This window comes from Ochotona princeps, chromosome 4 (genome assembly GCF_030435755.1).
Source record: "Ochotona princeps isolate mOchPri1 chromosome 4, mOchPri1.hap1, whole genome shotgun sequence".
NCBI lineage: Eukaryota > Metazoa > Chordata > Mammalia > Lagomorpha > Ochotonidae > Ochotona > Ochotona princeps.
Genome location: NC_080835.1, coordinates 110,654,506 through 110,673,789, shown reverse-complemented (window position 1 = coordinate 110,673,789; position 19,284 = coordinate 110,654,506). Strand labels below are relative to the sequence as shown.

At 48.3% G+C, this 19,284-nt stretch overlaps 1 protein-coding gene across 2 annotated transcripts in view; it reads left to right on the top strand.

Annotated features, from left to right (window-relative positions):
- The window catches only part of KCNJ5 (potassium inwardly rectifying channel subfamily J member 5), a 253,758-nt gene that overhangs the window by 5,746 nt on the left and 228,728 nt on the right, over positions 1 to 19,284 (top strand). For both annotated transcript variants that reach the window (XR_009245370.1, XM_058664115.1), the window contains exon 2: positions 16,282 to 17,230. Coding sequence is in view for 1 of the 2 variants with exons in the window: in XM_058664115.1 (XP_058520098.1) it covers positions 16,294 to 17,230 (937 nt within the window). In the remaining variant the exon portion in view is untranslated. The remainder of the gene's footprint in view (positions 1 to 16,281; positions 17,231 to 19,284) is intronic.

The following is a 19,284-nucleotide window of genomic DNA, read 5'->3' as shown; positions in this document are numbered from 1 at the left end:
TGACTATGTAAAGGTCGAAAAATTAGGCAGAATGATTCTTTTTCAAAATTGTCTTACCTATGCCAGCTACTTTGCCTTTCTAAGTACATCTGAAAATGATGTTATCAATATCTACAAAAATGATTGTAATATCTTGCTAGGGAATTGCATGGAGCTTGTAATCAACCTGTGGCAGACTGGTATCCTCACTGACTTTTCTGGCACACTGATGTGACATTTCTCCATTCAGCTGTTCTCTAAGCTGAACTCCAAGCTGCGTTCTGTAGTGGCTGGTAGATCTGTTTGCTCTGAGATCATGACCTCACTCAGTTTATCAGAACGTTGGTTCTGAGAAATGGGTCTCATCACCCCTGCTTGAAGTGGTCTGAGAAAGGCCAAGTAAGGTAAGAAATGGCAAATGCGTGACCATAAGTGTACCACAAGGCATTTCCCATGAACTGGTTCTTCCTCCCCCCCCCCCCTTTTAAAAATATTTATTTGCTTTATTGGAAAAGCAGGTTTACAGAGAAAAAGAGAGAAAGATCTCTCACCTACTGGTTCACTCCCCAAATGGCCTCAATAACCAGAGAGAAGCCAATTCGAAGCCAGGAATCAGGAGCTTCTTCCAGGTCTCCCACATGAGTACAGGGTACAAAAGCTTTGGGTTGACCTCAACTGATTTTACAGGCCATAAGCAGGCAGCTGGATGGGAAGTAGAGCAGCCAGTACAACAACTGGTGGCCACAGGAAATCTTGGCGCTTGGGGATTAGCCAGTTGAGCCATCTCACCAGGGACCTAAGTGGTTCTCCCATCTCCGCTTTTCTTCTCCCAGTTCTCACTTCATGCCACCTCCAGTCAGTTTTTTTCACTTGGTCTTTCATTTTCAACTTCTGTGTTTAATTCTCAAACTGTTCCTGATTCTTCCTATCGCATCCACTTGCTGTGTTCTCTTGCCCTTGGTCCTTTGGAGTGGGACCCTAGGGCGGTTATCTTGGGTTCAAACCCAGATTACCAACTCACCCGTACTGTGGTAATTTATTCACTTTCCATGACCCCTAGCCTTCATCTACAAAATGGAAAAGCAGTGCCACCTCATAGCTTTTCTCAGATGAGTGGAGCCATGTAAACCACTCAGTAACACCAGTGACTGGGGCACCCCAGTAGAGTTCAGCCATGATTACTGGGGGTTTTGCCACTTGGGCTCTGTGTCTCTTGTTCCTTCCCACTGGTCTATTCACCTTCTCTTACCCTCCCACCGTTTTTGCTCCTGCGTAAATGCATTCATGTTCACAGTACTCTGCTTTCTTGCTATTGTTTTCTCTGCACTTTCTGTCTCTCATATTCTGTAATCATCACTGATAAATTGACACAAGCCCAGGAAGTCTGTCCCTTGGGCTGCAGAGAGGAAACAAGTGGTTTTTCATTTTGATTTAATTATTAACTCCCGTTATTATTTAATGCAGAATACATTCAGTGTGGGCTTACAATGAGAAAATGTAGTATCATGGGGTTGCTTATTTTCAGAGGGATGGCAGGTGGAGAGAGGCAGAGTACCAGGCAGACAAATGTAAATATGGGCAAAATTGTAAAATGGACACCCTTTGCACACAGGCTCCTGCACTTCTGCAATAGACCAGAAGTGTGTGCAGAGAGTCAGCCATAGCTTAGGTAAGTGAACTGATGGAAGAGACCAGAAACTTACTGGGAGAGCAGCAGATCACTCCATCTTCAGCACGCTCACAGGCCTGCTCAGTAACGAAGTCCACACAATGGTAAATGACTTGAAAGATACTCAAACCTGATTAAGCCTTTCAGCTCTGTGGGCCACACCTCAAATTAGTTCTAATGTAGGCCCTTTATAAAATTGCTGAGTATAATTGGACTCACTGTGCTATGCCCAAGTGGAAATTTTAAATACAAGCTGTTGTCTCCATGTTTTCTCCAAAGAAATGAATTTCCCAAACAAGACACGCAGCGTTTTTGCTTTCATTTCAGAACTGAACCCTGGCCCCCTAAAAAAATCTTTCATGCCATGAAAGACTGTCTCTCTCTCTGCCTTTTTGTCTTCATGGTGAACTGAGTATTTCTGTTTCCTTAACGATGAAGTAACCATGGGATTCGTCCACAGCACTTCTAATAGGGCACATGTTCCTCTCCAGATACCAGAAGATGATGAATGAGGCATTATTACATCCCTAGCCTGGCAGTGGAAAATCCTCAAAGGACGCAGTACAAACCTGCAGCCAATCTCTGTCTCCTTCTGGTCTGGGTTGCCCAAGGCTCCAAAGGCCCCCGAGCCCACCCCTTCTGCTGCTCCTTTTCGCACTGGCCACTCCCACCCCTTGTAGTGCAGCCAGAGACCAGGGCTCGTGTTAGAACTTTCAGTGTCTGTGTTGCATGAAACTCTGCAATCAGGGCTTCAGTGTCTCCCATACCCATATCCTAGGGCCAATTTCACTTCATTTGTGTGACCTTGGGTACGCCCCAACTGTCTAACCATAAAACAGGACTAAGAGACTAGAATTTCCACAAGTCAAGCCAAAGAGTTGAGAAGGACCCCAACAGAAAAGCAAACACGTTGATCTTCCCTAATAATAATTCTCTGTAATATTAATATTGGTATTGTTTCCAAACACATAACTGTTCATAATCCATACCAATTCAAGTTAAGGAGCTGAGTACATTATATATTTAGTTGGACAGAGTTTTTCTGAGAGGATGACAAATGTGGCATTAATATTTTAATGCCTGTAGGTACTTACATCTCTGTTTTTAAGAGTTGCTTGTTTATTACAGAGAGAGAGAGAGAGAGCCCTAAAGAATCACAACATCCAGCTCTGAAGCCAGAATCCAGGAACTACGTACAAGTCTCCTGCATGGGAGGGAGGGGCCAAGTGCTGGAGTCCCCTCCACTGCCCTCCCAGGTGCATTAGCAGGAAGTTCAGTTGGAAGCAGAGTAGCCAGGACTAGCACTCCAAAATGGGATGTTGACACCGCAAACAGGGAGTTAACCCAATGTACCGTGATGCCAACCTCTCCATTACCAATGTAGGAAAGAGACCCAGGGTGGGCAGTTAAGGGAAAACATAATACTTGGCCAGGAGAGTCAGAGTTACGATTCAGAGCCAAGGTCACGGGTCTCTGAGAGATGAGAAGTAGGGGGACAGGAGAATGTGGGCTCTGGGTCAGGCCAGGGAGTGTTCAAAGCTGGACTCTCGTAAGCCGTGGAGCCTTGACAAGTTCCTGAGTCTCAGCCTCATTTTCTGTATGATAGAAACATCATATTTACCTTCAGCATTGTTGAGATGGTCATGAGATAACCTGTACAAGGCAGTTCGTTCTCTATGTGTGTCACACACACACACACACACACACACACACACACACACACACTTCACATCTAGAGTTGTTTTGCAAAAAAAAAAAAAAGTCAGTGCAACTTGCTGTAGTAGTTCAAGCTTAAAGCAAACTCCAGATCTCAGAGAGCATGGTGGGTACACTGTGTGGGTGAGCTTGTCCTGGCCAGCATGCTGAGTCCAAGCAGGGTCAGCCTAGCGAGTGAGGAGCGCGCTTCTCCTGCGTCCTCATCTCCACCTTGATTTCATTCTCAGCAGTAACTTTGTCCAGGCGAAGCGACCAGATCCAAGGGCTCCCCTGGGAGTGACCGAGGTATCTCAGAATGGAGTAGGGTGCCCTTATTAGGAAGGTCTGGGAGCTTGTGACCTAGGGATGGTGGCGGGGAAGGAGGGTGTCTGGGCAAGGCGGTACAGCGAGGGCCCCTCAGCCACCTGAGAGTTCCTGGCCATCTCCCCGAAGCTGCCTTCTGTACAGCCTGTCGCTTGGCACTCAGAGGACACCATGTGCAGATAATGTGAATGGGTGATAAAGTGTCCCCCCGACATAGCCTGTTGCTGGGTCCACGAGCCCCTGGCTCTGAGTTCTGGCCCCTATCAGCCACTGTAGCTACGGCAGAACACGGAAGGGCTCCGTTTCTTGGGCATCCTGCCTACAACGGGGCTGAAAGGAGCTCTTCATTTCCAGATCCCCATAGAAGCTGCCACAACAGCCTCCAACAGCCACATCTGAGGTCAGTTCCACTCAGCCCTCTGAGCCCTGCCACCACATGGCATGCTCATCTCTGCTAATAGTAGCCATTGCACCTGAGCCAGAAGCCCACGTGCGAGGCACCTGCTTCCCTATGCTCTGAGGCAAGTGCAGTGAGAAACCTCTTCCCTGAGATGCCTTCCCGCCATCGGTAGAACAGAAGTATCATGACGCCACCAAATGCTACACTCAGCAGTTTGCTTGAAGGCAGTGCAGGCTTAGGGTCCAGGGGTGCAAATTCAGGAACACAGCTGGTCCCAACAGCTACTTGCAGGGAAGGACAAGGCCACAGGCCAGGATGGGCTTGCTAGGGCCATGGCAATGGAGAGCATGCATAGGTATTTGTCCCACAGGGACTTCGCAGCTTCCCCTGCCCACACCTCCTGTTTTTCTCCGTGCTGGGGATTGACAGGCTGTGTTCATGGCAGGTCTGTAGGTGCAAACAAGACAGCTGGGCAGACTCGCTGGGCTCAGCGTCCTCCATGCACAAGCCTGTGCATCCACGGGAGGAGCGAGCCTATCTGACTCAGGAGCCCAGAATATACATCAGCAGCTGACAGGGTGGATCTGACTCACACATAGATTTCCTTTGGCTGGCTCGGTGTTTTCCAAAAAGCATCAAAATAATTTGCCAACACAGAAAAAAAAAGACATTTCATGTTCAAAAGTTTGCGTTCTAGCTTTCTAGGAAAAGCCCATGGACGCCTTCATGACCAGCTCCGCACTCGGCCTTGGTGATAATCAGCTAAAGCTGAATCTCCACTGGCCCCACAAGAACTGCATGTGTGCCCAGATCACAGCAGACCCCTCCATACCCAATCGTGTCCCCCAGAACCCCAAACAAGCTTTGCTTGCCTTTGCTTTCCCTAGAATAAAAAAAACTCAAATGTTCTAAATTTCTTTCTATATGAAAAATATGAGAATTAAGTTCTTTTTAAAAATATATTTATTTTAAAGGTAGAGCAGCAGAGAAAGGAGGAGGGACAGACAGAGCCTCCATCTGCTGGCCTACTCCCCAAATAAATGGCCACAGTGACCGAGAGTGGTCTAGGCCAAAGCCAGCAGCCTGTCTCCCACGTGGGTGGCATGAACCAAAGCATTTGCTTCATCTTCAGATGCCTCAGCCCTGAGTCCTGGTTCTACCACTGCCTTTCTCCATGGCTTCCGCACAGGAGGCTGCAGTGGGGGTTGGGGTAAGTGCACAGAGGACCCAGGGGCCAAGGATAGGCATCTGCAGGGCCAGGGACAAAGGTGAAGGTAACCTGCAGGGGAGACGTGTTCCCCTCCCCACACCAGCCTAAGCACAAGACTGGCCGGGGGCTGTCTCTGCCGCATAAGGATGAATTGTTAGCAAGGCTGTTAGAAAGTTCTCCAGACATAGCTTCCCAGGGATGGGGTAAAGGACAGGATTGACACTGGGCTCAGCCAAAACTTCTGGGGGCAGCATGAACGTATCCAGCAGGAGGACGAGGTCTGTCTCGGCTCTGGGCCACAAGCCACGTGCCTGCAGCAAATCCTCTAAGCGCCCGGATCCACTGTTGTAAAGTGAAGGCAACATCCTTTGTAGGAGCCGGTGAAGAAGTGAACTAGCAAGCATGATGGGGACAGGAGGCTCCTGGGAACCTATGTGTCCCCCTCCTTAACCTTGCATAATTGTGTGCAGTGCCCCATCCCTCCTCTTTGTCCCAATCATAACCACAGGTAAAATAACACTGGAATCTTGATTCCAGAACCACTGCTCCCCCACCTGCACCCAACCTCCAAAATCCCACGATGCTTGGGTGGTATTTGCAGATAACACAGGCACAGATCCTTAACTCTTTAAATCATCTTTAGACTACACGAAGACCTGGCGCAGTACAAATGCATGTAGATTGCCATACTGTATGGTCTACAAAAGGATAAGTTCCGTACAGGTGCACTGCCCCCCAACCCCACCCAGGGCTTGTCATCCCTGCTGGGTTGCACTCTCAGGTACAGATCCCACAGATCTGACAGGCACTGCCACACACACCTTTCACTTAATCTTTACAGCAGCCCTTGTTGTTCAGTGCTATTATCCCAGTTTTGCAGATACAGCAAACTGAGGCTTGGAGAAGTAACTTCTCCCAGGATGTCACAGTCAGCTCTCAGTAATGTTCATACCCAGCTTCCTTTTCCGACCTTACTTTGTCTTATTTAAGCCGTAGACGAAGACCACGGACTTAATCGCTAAAGCAACACTCATGCAGGTCACCGTGCAGGCTTCATAGCGTGTTCTTTGTGTTCTCACAAGGCCAAAGTCACAGGCGTCAGCGTGCTCCTCTGGAGCCGGTGCTCCCCGCAGATCCCCTGGCTGTGGCAGCACTCAGATCATGGTGATCACAGGCAGGAGGCTGTAACGTCCACGATGGACATTAACTGAGGGGTCACCCACATACTAACAGAGGTAAGTTCCCCTCTCCTCCTGGTCCTCTTGTCATCACTGTCTTCCGGCTCAGGACAAGTCCTGTCCCCTGTGAAGGCTGATCTGACTAGGTCAGGTTCACCCCTCCCCATGGCCTTGCTTCATACTTCCCTGTGCCAAACACAGACCCTAATGATGCAAATGAAGATCTCGGCCCCACATCCCAGGGAGCATCTGAGGACGTCTGAGTACTGCCCGCATGCATGCACCTTCTCTACATCCAGGATAGATGAAGGCATCTTCAAAAGGTGCATGAAAAATGCATGTTGCAGAAACACTGTGCATGGGTTTCAAAACTGTCCTGCGCCAAAATCAACATCACATTGATTCATTCTTCCATGAGCTTTTTCAAATCCTCCGTATTCTATTTATAGCACCTTTGTCCTTGAGGGATTGGAGCAGCCCAACTCCCCCAACCTGCATGCAGCATTTCTGTATCTGAACAGAAAATGTATTCCTACAGTTTCACTGGTATACGTTCATATATGGATAGTTCCCCAGGAAATGTAACTATGTCCTCCCCCTCTTCTCCTCCTCCAACCTCATCCCACATCCCAAATCCCAGAGAAGGCAGACTTGGACCAAGCACAAAGAGAAATAGGACTTGGATAAAAGGTGCTGGCAGATCTCATTTCACAGATGGAGAAACAGAATCTGAGGTAAGGCTGCTGCCCAGTGCCCCCTACTGGTGCCAGTGCAGCTTCCATGGGGCTGTTGCAGCCACAATCCCAACGTTCTGGACCATCCCCATGCGGTCTTCCTTGCTGGGGGTGGGCATTTTAGAGAATCCTTCCTGCAAAGGACCATTGAAATGGATATCAGTGGGAAAAAACCAAGATGGTGGGACAGGGTAATGACACATTTAAACAGACAATCATTAACGAAGTGTAGCAGAGAGGCTGCTCTCCTGGGAAATAAGAGAGGACAGGCCAATGGCAGAGGGACACTTGGAGATCTGTGGACATGGGGAAGCAGCACAGACAGTGGAGCAGTGACCAGATGCCCCAGCAGCAGCCAGCGATCAGCTATCAGAGCTCCACCAGCGGCCAGGTGGAAAGGGGAGTTCAGTGAGAGCTCAAGAGCTGAACCCAGGCATAGCCTACTGGTCTGCTTGATTCGCTTACTGAGGAAAAGACTGTGGGCTCTACAGGGATAACAGTGTGCTGTGCGTGCACTGAGACAAGAGCAGCCTCATTTCTGGCTGTATGCGTTGTGCTGTTCCCACAGGGAAAACAGTACCGACTTGGTGTTCTGCAGGTTCCACTCAAAATAGGCCACAAGGCTTCCAGACCTAATGGCCAGCAGGCACAGACCCCCTCCATGTTGGGTACTGAGGAAAACCTATAGGGCTGAAGGAGCAAGAGCGAGCTGCCCAGGGGCTAATCCAGGAGAAAACTCACTCTTGGTTCAATACATTGTACTGGTCTCACAGGGAAAATAATACCAACTTGACATGCCATGGGTCCCACTCAAAATAGGTCTGGTGGCTTTCAGACCTAGTAGCCAGCAGGCTCCAAACACGAGCATCACTAACAACCAAGTGATTTAGGACAGCTGGCATCTCGCTCATCCCAGGGGCTGCTTGAAGCAGGAGTGGGAGAAAGGCTGTGCAGGCAGCAGTGCAGCCACAGCACAGATCACAGGGGGGGAAGCAGTAAGCCAGAAGCTGGTGCTATAAACACCTTGGTGGCAGCCTTGCACAAGAACCCAGGACTGAAACTTGCTGGAGGGAGTGACACAAGTCACTGAAAACGAAGAAGCAGTCCCCGAATGCAATCAGTAAACCCTACTTGTAGACCAGTGGGCAACAGAGCTTAGAAACCAGCCCCAAGAAGAGGAATCTGCAACCCAGCATAACAGTAACAAAGTGTAAAACAAGAGACAGAAGCACAACAAACATTACTGACGCCTCCCCTGCGAGGGGCAAAGCCTTTGGCAACCTCAGAGTTAACTGAGAAAGACATCGAGGAAATGAGAGATGGAGAATTTAAAAACTTGGTATAGGGCCTGCTGTGGTAGCCTAGTGGCTAGATTCTTGCATGCACTGGGATCCCATAAGTGCACCAGTGTGTGTCCTGGTTGCTCCACTTCCCATCCAGCGCCCTGCTTGTGGCCTGGGAAAGCAGTCGAGGATGGCGTAGGACCCTGCATTCACGTGGAAGACCTGGAGGAAGCTCCTGGCACATGGCTTTGAATGGGCTCAGCTCTGACCATTGCTGTAGCCTGGGGACTGAAGCAGTGGCAGAACATTTTTCTCTCTGTGTATCTGACTTTCCAATAAAATAAATCTTTAAAGAAAATAACTCATTACAAAGTTTTTTAGCAATGACAAGAGGCACATACAGGAGTTCAAGCAATTTGAGCAATATGTCCCCCAAGAAATAGCAACACCAAAACAAAATCAAGCCAAATTATTAAAAATGAAGGTACACAATGGAGCAAATTAAGAATTCAGTGGAAAGCCTCAATAATAGATTGAGTGAGGAGTGAGGCAGCAGAAGGAATTTCAGAATTAGAAGACATTTCCTTCAGGCCCGGCGGCGTGGCCTAGCGTCTGGGGTCCTCGCCTTGAACGACCTGGGATCCCATGTGGGCGCCGGTTCTAATCCCGGCAGCTCCACTTCCCATCCAGCTCCCTGCTTGTGGCCTGGGAAAGCAGTCGAGGACGGCCCAATGCATTGGGACCCTGCACCCGCGTGGGAGACCCGGAAGAGGTTCCTGGTTCCCGGCATCGGATCGGCGCGCACCGGCCCGTTGCGTTCACTTGGGGAGTGAATCATCGGACGGAAGATCTTCCTGTCTGTCTCTTCTCCTCTCTGTATATCTGACTTTGTAATAAAAATAATAAATCTTTAAAAAAAAAAAGAATTAGAAGACATTTCCTTCAACCATGGGGGAAAAATTAAAAAGCAGAGTCAAGCTAAGAAAAATATTCAAGAATTAACAGACACTATTAAAAGGCTAAATATAAGCGTTACAGGCTTCCAGAAGGCACAGAAAGAGAAGTTGGATTTAAGGATGTATTCAATGACACAATAAAGGAAAACTTCCCTAATTTGGAGAAAGAATTGGGAAACAAAATGCAGGAGGGGCACGGAACTTCCAATAGGGTTGCCCCAAAGCAGTATTCACGGCAACATGATAATCAAGTCCTCTTCAGTTGGACACAGGGGAAGGATCCTTAAATGTGCATGTGACAATGATCAATTAACATATAGAGGAACCCCAAGCAGACTCACCACTTACCTCTCATGGGAAATTCTACAGGCCAGGATAGAATGGCAGTGACATATTCCAGATTCTAAAAGGAAAAAAATTTGCCAACTCAGAATCACTCAGCCAGGAAAGCTTTCCTTGGCCTTCAAAAATGAAAGAAAATTCTTTCACAGTAAAGTTAAAAGAATTCACTTCTTCCACACCTGCCCTACAAATGATACTTAAAGATGTTCTATTGACAGGGCCCAGTGCAGTAGCCTAGCAGCTGAAGTCCTCGCCTTGTAAACGCTGGAATCCCACATGGGCACCAGTTCTAATCCCGCAGCCCCGCTTCCCATCCAGCTCCCTACTTGTGGCCTGGGAAAGCAGTTGAGGACAGCCCAGAGCTTTGGGACCCTGTGCCTGCTTGGGAGACCTGGAAGAAGCTCCTGGCTCTTGGCTTCAGACAGGCTCAGCTCCAGCTATTGAGGCTGCTTGGGAAGTGAATCAGTGGATGGAAGATCTTCCTCTCTGTCTCTCCTCTCCGTATATCTGACTTTCCAATAAAAATAAATAAATCATTTTTAAAAAAGGCTTTTTCTTGTCATTTATAACATTTTTTAGTTTCAATTCCATTTTATTTTGCCGTGATTTTTATAATTTCTTGCTTCTTATTCATTTTTCCTTTTTCATAAGTCCTGGAGATGTATTATTAAACCATTTTCTTAAGATATTTTGATTTTTTGGAAGCACCTGATGTATGAATGTCCTTTTCAATACTGCTTTTGCTACAGCTCATGGGTTTTGATATTTTTGTTTTTGTTTTGATTTCTTCAAAAAAGTTTTTTCTTATTAATCTCTTCAGTGACACATTAATTATTCAGTAGCATGCTATTTAACTTCATATTGTTGTAAATTTTCTAATTTCTTCCAGTTGTCAATTTTGTCTTATGGCTTTTCATTTAAGTGGATATGTAGTAACTGTGTCATAGAAACTATCATATCAAGATGTGAGGATACAATGCAGTATGCATCTTTACTTCCAAATGAAATTGTTAAATATGTCTTGACAATAGAACACTGGACTGTGTGCCATTGTCCATACCTACAATGTCAGAATACACTTAAATAGCAGAATGATGGGCTTGTGACTGATTATGGAAGATTATACTATTATAATAGTATAGGGGAAATAAGTGCTGGGAGGGGAGTTGGGGGGGGAAATCCCAGAGCCTATGGAACTCTATCATAAAACAATAAATACATAAAAAAAAAAGAAATGGCTGTCAGCCCCACTAATGCTTCCCATAAAGCACAACCAGCTTTGATTTGATTTTGATTTGATTTTGAAGTTTTTCTCCACTTGTTTTGATATCAAAGGGATTAAGCCACTTTGCTCAGCTCCAGGCTCCTGTGTTTCCTAAGAGCTTTCATTGCACTTTGCACGGCATCCCGTTCACGGGCAACATGAAGACGTGAAAGATGAAGAATCACAAGCGGCTTTGCTCAAATATGACAGGATTAGCTCAAGTCAGTGCCTCACCCTCATCCTGCAGAGAGCAGCAAGGATACCCCGTACCTCGGCCAGGCCAGAGCCCAGCTCCTTAACCTGTTCTCTGCAGAAAGCTTTGTACTAATCCCAGGTTCAAAGAGGCACCATGAGAACCTCAGCTATGTGCGAGTTGGGCTGCCTTTGTCTCTTCACTGCGTGTGACCAGCTCCTCACACATGAGCTGTATTATAGCAATTCCTTTGTTAACTCCCACAGAACGCCTGCATTGAATTAATAGAATGGCTCTTAAAAATTTGACTAAGAAACTCATCTCTGTTGTCCCTTAAAATCCTTTTGACCTAATGGGCACTTGGCTGGCACTGGAGGCCAGGGTTACTAAGGTGGGCATTTTGCTTGTCCTTGGAAGAATCCTGGGTAGTAGAGCTCCGTGCCAGATAGCTCAATTGCCTGCCTTACATATCATCTACACTGGGGCCTTGCAGACTTAAGTACTCTGTGCCTTGCCTTCTTCATCTGAAAAATGGGTTATATGGGGGTGGGTATTTGGCTCAGTTACTTAAGAATTCACATGAAACACCCATAGCCCATATCACATCTCCTGGGTTCAAGTCTTGGCTTTGCTTCCAACTCAGTTTCCTACAATGCACCCTAGGGAAAGTAGATGCTGGCTCAGTGTTTAGGCCCCTGCCACACCCTCAGAGTCCAGGATTGAGTTCCAGGCTTCTGGCTTCAGACTGCTCTAACTTCAGCTTTTGTGGACAATGAATGAGCCAGTACGGGATGATATCCTCTCCCACCCCCTCTCTCTCTTTCTCACCCTTTCATTCTTTCCAATAAAATGAAAATAAATATTTTTAGAAATTTATATGGGGGTCCAGTGTGGTAGCCTACCAGTTAAAGTCCTCACCTTGCACGTATCGGGATCCCATATGGGCTCAGGTTCTAATCCCGGCAGACCTGCTTCCCATCCAGCTTGTGGTCTGGGAAAGCAGTCGAGGATGGCCCAAAGCCTTGGGACCCTGCACCTGCATGGAAGACCAGGAGGTGGCTCTGGACTCCGAGCTCCTGACTTCGGATTGGCACAGCACGGGCCACTGAGGCCACTTGGGGAGTGAATCGGTGGATGGAAGATCTTCCTCTCTGTCTGTCCTCCCCTCTGCATATCTGACTTTCCAACAAAAATAAATAAATCTTTAAAAGTGTATATGGGACTAATGGAAGGTGACATATCTTTTAAAAAAAGATTTATTTATTTTACTTGAAAAGTCAGAGTTTTAGAAAGAGGGAGAAACAGAGAGCTCTCCCACCTGCTGAGTCCTTGTCCAGATGGCAGCAACAACCAGAGCTCGGCTGATCATAAGCTGGAAGCCAGGAACTCTTTCCAAGTCTCCCATGTGGATGCAAGAGCCCAAGGACATGGGCTTTCCCAAACTATAAACAAGGAGCTGGACGGGAAGTGGAGCAGCCCAGACATGAGCCAGCACCCATAGGGAATGCCCACACTTTAGACAGAGGATTAGTCTGTTATGCGACTACACAAGCTCCATCATCACATTTCAGTTTAAGCAGTGTGTTAGCCTATGTGTACCTGAATACCTATGTTTTCTCATCATATATTCCTCACATGAATCTCTATCATGGCGTTCAGGGCTAGAAGGGCAGACAATATTATCTGATATTCGTCTGAGATTTATATAAGAATCCTCCAAAATAATTCATAGAAAATAAAATATGAAGATAAATTATTTTGGCCTAAGAATTATAATTCATGCTTGCTTTTTATAGTATGCATAGATTTTTTTTTTCCAGTGAACGCTTTGAAGAAGCCCTTAGAGCAGAGCAAGCCAAGGCCAAGGAGGCCCAGATCAGCAAGGCTTCTGGTTGGTGTTGGACCGCAGAGAGCATGCTTGTCAGACACTGAGCTGCAACGCAGACCTCACCCTGGGGTGAGCAGTCCGTGTGTGTGCTGAATACACAACAAGTGATCTCAGGGTCAATCAGAAGCGACCACTTTTACCACCTGGGCCTGCTTAACAGACCACGTTTCCAGGGCGGGGCTGAGGTGTCCTAGAAAACACTTCCCTGTTCCTAATACAGCACAGGGCTTCCTGCTACAAGAACATGCTAGAGTGTGTTTAAAAATACAGAAGGAAACAGTGCAGAAAATCAGTAGAAAGCTGTTCTCTCCAAGCAGTTGAGGGCAGGAGAATGTGCTTTCCCAGGCGCCCTGGCCAATGGCTCATGGGTGCCATGCCCGCTGCACCCAGCCCTGCGACTCTTGGGGATCCACTCTTAACAGCTCTGCTGGGGAACCCAGTGTGAAACCACCCCCCCACCCCTCGCCAACACAAGGCCCAGGGCCCAGCAGCATTTCTCACATCTGCAGGTATGTTCGATTGAGTTTCAGTTGAACATCTGCATGGAACCAGATCTTGCTCGGGATTCAGTAAAGTGGCCAGTGAGGGAGCAGAATAGGTGGCTCTGTGCAGAATGGGAAATGGCCAGTGGACGTCCAAGACAAATCATCATTAGAATAACCCTTTGATGGCCTCTAAAGGTTACTTTCAAACTCCCTCAGACACCCAGCGAGCAGGGGAAAAGATTCCCCAAGGTCCTTGGACTTCCCAGGATGTGGTAAACTCTGCTTCTGTTAACCAGTAAGGCCGTTGGCTCAAGGACTTACAGAATGCTACACTTTCTGTTCTATCAGAACAGTTTCCCGCTGTTCTGTGTGGCTGCACCCACAACTAGGGCTACCCCAAAAGTGATGGCAGGGGAGTTCCCACAAGGGACTCCCCAACCAGCCCAAAATAGGGGCCATGGGAATTCCACAGAAGGAAGCATTAAATGTGAAGGCATCCAGAAGTAGGCAGCCATCCTGGTGAGAAAAAGAGCCATTCTTCCCCAGTATGTCAGCAACCAGGGGTCAGCTGTGGCATTCTGCTAGGGTTGAATGAACTGGGTTAGAGTCAGCACTGATTTTTACACGCTAAGTACTATGTTTTAGGTACTAACTTACCCAAGTTCATCAGTGTCTGGGCATGTTCGAGCCTCAGCTTGGGTTCAAGCACACAGGAGAAGACACACAGCTGTCTAAGTGACAGAACAACCAGGTGACGAGCCTGGGGAGGCCTGCATCTGGTAAGGAGAGTACCTGCATGCATAGGAAGGCAAAGAAGGGCTTGATGCCTGCGCTGACCTTGCCCTTCTAGAATCAGGAGTTCAAGAACTTTCTGGAGGGAGTCCTGGAAGGCAGCTCAGCATGGGTATCGGCCACTGAGCAACCCATGTGGTGACTAGACCCTTGGGATGTAGCTCCACAGACCTGGTTCAAAGCCTCACTTGGCCACGGATTTCCAGAACTCCACTGTCTCCACCTGAACAGGCAGGGAGGGCAGCCATGCTGTTGGCCAGCGTTGTGAGTGACAAGCTGGAGAGTGCAATTCAATGCCTGGCTCATGAATACCCAGAAACTTCAGCTATTGTTATTCAATGCAGAGATTCCCACGGTCTTGCCACAGACCATCAAAGCTTTCAAGTATTCTAAGTGGGTTTGAGCAGCATTTCAGGGAAAAAACCAACAGATTGGGTTTTGATTGCAGTGTCTGGATGTCTCCTTTGGGGCGAGGACTTCAAAAGGTACATCATGGTCTTCTTGAAAGCCTGGGGACGCGAATGTCTTGCCCATCCCAATTTCTTAGAGATGAGGGAATAACTGTATCAGACTTTTCTATGGTGGGTGAACACTGCAATTTGTAATTTTAGTAAGTGCGCAGCCAGCCACAGATGCCCTATTCAGACAGTAGAAGTGACCACATGGTGAGTCAGACACGGTCTGCCTTTTTGCTTTCTGTCTCCTGTTAAAAGATCTCAGATAAAATGAAAGGAAAGGCAAAGTATGAAGAACAGAGCACAAGGGCAGCCAGGGATCCAACATCAGCTGCACCACTTTTTACTCTGTGATCTGGATATTTCATCTTTTAACGCTATATTTTCCTGTGTGTTCTTCCATTTACTCAGTAAGTACTCTTGAAGGACAGAGTATGTGAGGACTCTGGAATGTTCCTTGGAGGGGCCAGTACTGTGACACAGTGGACCAATAAGCCCCCCTTCTAACACTAACAGCACCAGCAACCCAAATGAGCACCAGTTAAACTCCTGGCCGTTCCACTTCCCATCCAGGATGCAACTAGGAAAGCAGCAAAAGATGGCCGGCTGGACTCCTTAGTCTCCTGTAGCCACATGAGGCCCAAAGAGAATTTCTGGCTCCTACCTGGCTTCAACTTGAGCCAACCCTGGCCACTGCGGCATTTGGACAGTGAACTGGCATTCGAAAGACCTCTATCTCTTCCTCTCTCTGCAATTTCGCCTTTCAAATAAATAAATAAATCTTTTTAAAAGCTCATAGAAATGGAATTTAAAAATAAGTTCACTTTAGCAGAAAAAAATTTGGAATCAATGCAGTTTTTTTTTTTCACAATATGCATTTTCCATGAACTTTTTAAAGACCACTTGTGTTACCCTAAATGGGCTGGAAATGTATTTGAGAAGAAAGTGTACAAAACTATGGCCTTGAGAAACTTACATTCCTATGGAAGGAGACTTAGAAGTGAACACAGTAGATAAGTACACATGATAAGACAGGGATTCCAGTGTCTAACTTCGAAGGGTCATGTGACATGCATCAGCATGTGGGCCAGGATGACACTTGCTACATTGTAGTGTTCCAATTGCTCCCACATTTCTTTAAATCCTGTAAGCAATGTGTGTTTTGTTTGCATCCAAGGACGATCCATTTATTCATTCAGAAAACAACTCCTGAGCAACTATCAGGTGCTAGCATCTATCCCCAGGATAATGAAGAATCTTGTAAGAGCACACGGGGTTCTTGCTCTTGGGAAATCACTGTCTGATGCCCAGCACGGCAGAGCCAGTGGGGAGGCGGGGAGATCTGGGCTGTGTGTTCTGTAGATCAGAGAAGTCTGCCACCTGACATAATCTCTTCTTTTCTTTTCTTTTCTCTTCTTTTTTCTTTTCATTCAGCATATCCCCACTATGGCTGGAGACTCCAGGAATGCTATGAACCAGGATATGGAGATTGGAGTCACGCCCCGGGACTCCAAGAAGATTCCCAAACAGGCCCGTGATGATGTCCCCATTGCCACAGACCGCACACGCTTGCTGACAGAAGGTAAGAAGCCGAGGCAGCGCTACATGGAGAAGAGCGGCAAGTGCAATGTGCACCATGGCAACGTGCAGGAAACCTACCGCTACCTGAGTGACCTCTTCACCACCCTGGTGGACCTCAAGTGGCGCTTCAACCTGCTCGTCTTCACCATGGTCTACACCATCACGTGGCTTTTCTTTGGCTTCATCTGGTGGCTCATTGCCTATATCCGGGGTGATCTGGACCACGTGGGTGACCAAGAGTGGATTCCTTGCGTAGAAAATCTCAGCGGCTTCGTCTCTGCTTTCCTGTTCTCCATTGAGACGGAGACAACCATCGGCTATGGCTTCCGAGTCATCACGGAGAAGTGCCCCGAGGGGATCGTGCTTCTGCTCGTGCAGGCCATCCTGGGCTCCATCGTCAACGCCTTCATGGTGGGCTGCATGTTTGTCAAGATCAGCCAGCCGAAGAAGAGAGCAGAGACCCTCATGTTCTCCAACAACGCCGTCATCTCCATGCGCGATGAGAAGCTCTGCCTCATGTTCCGTGTGGGTGACCTCCGCAACTCCCACATCGTAGAAGCTTCCATCCGGGCCAAACTCATCAAGTCCCGGCAGACCAAAGAGGGGGAGTTCATCCCGCTCAACCAGACCGACATCAACGTGGGCTTCGACACCGGCGACGACCGGCTCTTTCTCGTGTCTCCGCTCATCATCTCCCACGAGATCAATGAGAAGAGCCCTTTCTGGGAGATGTCCCGGGCTCAGCTGGACCAGGAGGAGTTTGAGGTCGTCGTGATTCTAGAGGGGATGGTGGAGGCAACGGGTAAGAGGCCCTCAACCGCTGTATCTCCTGCTCACACTCAGGGCCTTAGGCCGCTGGAACCCCAAAAGATGGAAGTTGCGTTTGATCTAAAGAGCAGCCCATCCCATCTCCAAACTGAAGGGCACTGTTGCTCAAGATGGAGCTAACACTGAGTCTTCCCCACTTCCAGGCAGGCTTCCAGGCTTTAAAACACATAGTAGCCCTTTGTCTTCCCATCCATTCCCAATAAAGTAGTTTAAGGCAAAGAGGGAGAAACACATGCACAAATGGGTTCAATTGTTTGCCCAAGAGCAAGCGCTAACTACCAAGTTGCAGAGCAAGGTCATGGGCTCCAAATGACACTGATATCCAGCAGGCCGACTGTCACCCCACAGCACACACCCCAACACATGCTGGCACAGGTGTAATCCCCAAAGGGGTCCTGCCATCAGAGGGATTTAGGAAGCTTGGGGTGACAGTGCAGACTGACTTCATACAGTAGGACTGAATGGGGCCTTTACATACTGTGAAGCTCAAGAGAGGGCCACATACAGCTGCCCCTGCCCCCGAAACACGGCGATGATGCAGCCCTGGGTGAGGAGCCAAGCTCTTCTGGCCAGGTCCACTCCAGAGCAGCCTGTGAGCCGCAAGCCTGCAAGCCTGCTGCTGCTGACTCAGCCATTCGTGCCTGAGCTTCAGCTCCCACAGACGCCCCCAAAGAAAGTGTTCCCTCCTGCTCAGCAGTTGATTCTCATGGGCAACTGGTAGCCAGGAGCCTTCACCATGTCTCCGTCACGGTTCCGGGGGAGCCCAAGCTCGGCTGGGAACCAAGGTCTCTAACCCGCATGCAGGGCCAAGTCTCCTGGCTGGCAGTCCACCAGCACAACCTTATTCTTGTCTATCCTTCCTTCCTTCCTTCCTTCCTTCCTTCCTTCCTTCCTTCCTTCCTTCCTCTCATCTTCCTTTCTGTTTCTATCACAGAGTAGGCAAAGCAGCCTGTCAAGCTAGGGAAATTGATAAGAAACTCACCCATGCTCAGAACAATGCTTCATCCTTACATCTTGCATGCAACGTGTGGGGCTGGCTTCATGCCCAGGTTACACATGCAGAGGCTGGCCCTCACAAAGGGTGGCTGACACGGCCACTGCTCCCCTTGCGAATCTACACTGCACTGACCACCGAACCCATCAGGGTTCTGACTCCAGCCAGGATGGCTGACATGCCTTTCTAGCCTTGGGAAGCAGCTTGCTGGACAGGGGATTCATGGGGCATCCACAGTCCTTCGCATGTTGGATCTAGTGAGATAAGGTGGGGATTGCTAGCGGCCTTCCTGGACTGGTGCCATCTGCTGTGAGCCAGAGCTTGGGAAGGCAACATGTGGTGGCAGCCACAGTGTCTCCCGGGGTCCAGGACAGCCAGAATGTGGAAGCTTCCTCCTGCAGAGCCAGGAGCTCCCAGGTCACCTTGCGCTTGATCAGAGCACCAGCTGAGTATGCACAACGGAGGAATTGGGTCAGAGACATAAGGAGATTCAAAGCCACACTTGACTGCACGCTCCTGCAGAACCCTCTCTGACCTCACCCATGGGCCACACACAACAGAGCAAGCAGGAACTGATCCAGGCCAGGGCACTCCTCCCCTCAACTCCCTCAAAGTCACTGGCCCTCAGCTACCTTATCTTAACTGCTTGACTTTCCTGTTAAGGAGGGCTATCTGGCCCATCTTAGCACTTTCCATGAAATTGTAGGGGCCATCCAGATAGATTAGGAACAGAGACCATCTTCACACATGTGTGTGATCTCAGTGGTTTGAAGTGCTGGGTGGTCAAGATCATATAGGCAAGAAGGTATAAAACCATACCTTGATTAGAGCAGTAGTGCTCTGCCTTCGCTTCCCTGTGTGCACTTATGCAAGATGCTTAGCTTACCAGCAGGGTAAGGAGTCAGTCTCGGTGCTGGATGGATTCGATCATGGCATCAACACCAGGCGTAGAGTCTACACCAAATCTGGAGAACTCTCCCAAACACATGGAAGGGGGACAGCAGTTCCATGTGTTTAGGGATACAAGTAGGATC